Source organism: Salvia hispanica, chromosome 6 (genome assembly GCF_029641045.1).
Source record: "Salvia hispanica isolate PSC_SH4W2 chromosome 6, Shi_PSC_v1, whole genome shotgun sequence".
In the NCBI taxonomy this organism is placed as follows: domain Eukaryota; kingdom Viridiplantae; phylum Streptophyta; class Magnoliopsida; order Lamiales; family Lamiaceae; genus Salvia; species Salvia hispanica.
This window is the reverse complement of record NC_142697.1, coordinates 10,922,707-10,926,124: the sequence shown is the minus strand read 5'-3', so window position 1 is coordinate 10,926,124 and position 3,418 is coordinate 10,922,707. Positions and strand designations below refer to the sequence as shown.

At 39.8% G+C, this 3,418-nt stretch overlaps 1 protein-coding gene across 1 annotated transcript; it reads left to right on the top strand.

Annotated features, from left to right (window-relative positions):
• The first annotated feature begins 1,202 nt into the window (after positions 1-1,202).
• Positions 1,203-2,037, top strand: LOC125203904 (A20/AN1-like zinc finger family protein). Its single transcript, XM_048102415.2, has one exon. It carries the CDS (start codon positions 1,384-1,386, stop codon positions 1,846-1,848), a length of 465 nt encoding a protein of 154 aa, XP_047958372.2. The 5' UTR covers positions 1,203-1,383; the 3' UTR covers positions 1,849-2,037.
• The last annotated feature ends 1,381 nt before the right edge of the window (positions 2,038-3,418 follow it).

Below are 3,418 nucleotides of genomic sequence, written 5' to 3'. Positions count from 1 at the left end.
ACTTTATTTTCTCTTCACTTTAACTATTTATTATCATTTTTTTAAAACAAGTGCAAAAAAGAAATGTGTCAACCCTAATAGAACAGATGGATTATAGTATAAAAATGAGACTCACATTCCATTATTTTTTTCACCAACTTTCTTTTATAAACCCTCCATTTTCTAAAAATAGCAACTATTTCCATTTTGGTTCGACTCCTTAAAAATAGAAACTTTAGAATCTTTCTATTTTAGGACATGGACCCACAATCCACTAACTCTACTTTCACTACTTTTTTCCTCTTCCTCTTTCTTACTTTACTCATTTTTCTTTTGTTCTCTCTTACTTTACCAATTCTTCTCACTTATTTTACCAATTGTGTATTAAAACTCGTGTTGTTCCAAATGTTTCTATTTTTTTAATACAGATGAAGTACATTTTAAAAAATTCATGCACAACTCAACTGAGACTGCTAAATTGGACGGAGGAAATAATAGTATGTATATATAAAATTATCTTTATTTACATTATATTATTAATTTGGATCCCATTACAGACATATAAATATATCCAAAGAAGAGGCAAATAAAAAGGTAAATAAAATAACTGCCATATCTATTTTTTTTTCATAAAACTTCTTCTCCCGTAGTCCCATGGGAAAGATATGTACTACTACCTTCTTTCATTTCCAATTTACCTTATTCTCTTGAAATTTATTATTTTTTTTAAAAAAAATACTCCTCTTATCTTTAAATAAAAAAATATATTCTTAATTTGCAATTATAGATGCTAGTAGTATAATACTAAACCAACAAAAATTTTATTAGTTCTCTGTCTTCTTATAACCAACACTAATTTTCATAAGAAATTGGTCTCCTCGTAAAATCAGTTCCTCAAACCCCAAAATTAGAAAGAAAAAAAATGTATTCCCTAGAATGGAATAATAAATGTCAAAAATATTTCGCCTAACTTAGGGTTGATTTCTTCCCGAACATGTTGAACGTAGATATAAAAAGAATTTTTTTCAGAATTGAAATACGAAAATAAAATATTTTTGTAAAACAAATGACGTACTAATAAATTGAATATTGATAGCAGGAGGGAAAAAAATAAAAAATAAAAATGGCGCGTGGAGCAAACAAAAAAGAAGGCGGACCGTCCAAAAAAGCAGTAATTTTCTGGACCCCATTCCCTTCATTTATCCCTCTTTCACATTTTGCTTTCCTTGCTGATTAAAAACTCTGTTAAGGGCAAAAACTGGAGGAACTTCCCATTCTAAATCCGTCCTCCTTTTTTGCTCTTCCCAGATTATTCACCCATATTTAATCCCTAATTAACATCCAAATTCCATCAATTCTATAATCCAAAACTCCGTTTGGTGTGTTGGAAAGGGGAAAAACACCATGGCCGAAGAGCACGGATTCGAATCGCCCGAAGGCCACCGCCTGTGCGCCAATAACTGCGGATTCTTCGGCAGTCCAGCCACGCAGAATTTCTGCTCCAAGTGCTATCACGATCTCTGCCTCGAAAATTCCGCCGATTCCACCTCCGTCTTCCCCGCCCCGTTGACCGGCGGGTCCTCCTCCTCTCCGGCGCATCACACGGCGGCGCCGGCTGTCGCGATCTCCCTCCCTGAGAAGGCTCAGATCCAGGCTGCGCCGGTGGCGGTGGCGACGGCGAACAGGTGCTCGGCGTGCAGGAAGAAGGTCGGGTTGACCGGATTCCGGTGCCGGTGCGGAGTGACGTTCTGCGGGACCCACAGGTACCCCGAGAAGCACGACTGCACCTTCGATTTCAAGTCGGTGGGGCGGGAGGCCATCGCGAAGGCCAATCCGCTGGTCAAAGCAGAGAAATTGGAGAGGATATGATGATTAAGCTTAGATTTAATTTTTCATTCATTTCGATGTTGATGAATGAATGAGTGGATGGTGAATTCAACTAAGCAGATCGATCGATCCTTCCGTTTTAGATTTGGCCGCCGTTGTAGTGAATTCGATGTGTATAATTTTTACATTTTCTTAAATTTACTATAATAACCTCTTCTCATTTACGATTCAGCACCAGTTTCCAGCTATTGATGATTTGAACTAGCATTAAGGGCATCCGCAATGGGGCGGACGATCATCGTCCGCCACTGTAGCATCGCGGACGATGGGTAACCCATCGTCCGCGGACGATGCGCGGAGGATATCTATCGTCCGTCGCATTGTCTGCCACTGTGGACGAGGCGGACGATGGGTCACGGACGATGCGACGCGGTTTAGTTTTTTTTTTTAATTTTATTAAATTTTCAAAACCTATATATATCAAATTCAATTCATTTTTCACGCTTCATTTTTCTCACTTCACTCTCAAAATTCACTACATTTTCAAGCAAAATGGATTCCGGAGATTATCCGAATAGTCCGATGTTCGGTGGTGCACGATGGCCGGGTACAGAACCCGACGAATACCGGCCATTCGACACCAACGCCGAGTACGATCCCGACTTTTCAACCGACTCATACGGGCTGTCCGATATGGAGCCGTCTCCACATCGCCCCTCCGCCGCCACCGCACCTCGCCGCCGCTTCCGGGTCCGCCACCAAGAAGAAGCGGATTGATGTTTCGGAGGATTTGGTGTACGCCAACAACCAGAGGGTGACTGCGTATTGGGAGCGCATCGCCGAGAAATACAACGCGGCCAAGCCGGCGAACGCGTACAAGCGCCACAGGGAGTCGCTTAGGGCGGACTATATAGCCCGCCCCACTGCAGGTGGAATAGGAGGAGAATAAAATACTGACGTGGCGGTGCATAGGGTGTCGCTTAGGGCGTCTCATTGTGTTTTTATAAAAAATTATGTATTTCATAGATAGGATAAGCTCGGGAATAAGATTATTAGAGCATCCCCAATCATACTTTTTAGAGCATTTCCAAGGAAAGAGGGAAATGATGAGTTACAGTCTTTTCACCAAACTGAAACTTTAGATTATGTTAGATTTATTTTCTTTTCATGAAAAATCATTCTTAAATGGGAAGAGTATTTGAGAAGGTAATATATATATTTTCATTTTAAAGAGGTACTCCGTCCGTCCCTCTGTAGCTGAGTCGTATTTCTTTTTTGGTTGTTCCACTGTAGCTGAGTGATTTACTATTTTGGTAAAAAGCATCAATTTTTCTTTTCTCTTACTTTATTCTCTCTCCTTCTCTCTACCTTTTTCCTTTCCGACTTTATTCTCCATACACTTAACTCACTTTTAGCACTGTTTCTTAAATCCTGTGCTGAAAAGAAACGCCTCTACTACAGAGGAACGGAGGGAGTACTTTATTTACTTCTCCATTAATGGAGAGGAATGGAGAGGTAAAATTTTATAACCACCATATTTACCTTCTTTTCATGAAAAATCATTCTCCAAGAGAGAAGATATTTGCGAGTGTATTATACATTATTTGTTTTG

Coding starts and splice junctions, on each gene's coding strand:
- LOC125203904 (XM_048102415.2), top strand. CDS start 1,384: ATGGCCGAAGAGCACGGATTCGAATCGCCCGAAGGCCACCGCCTGTGC.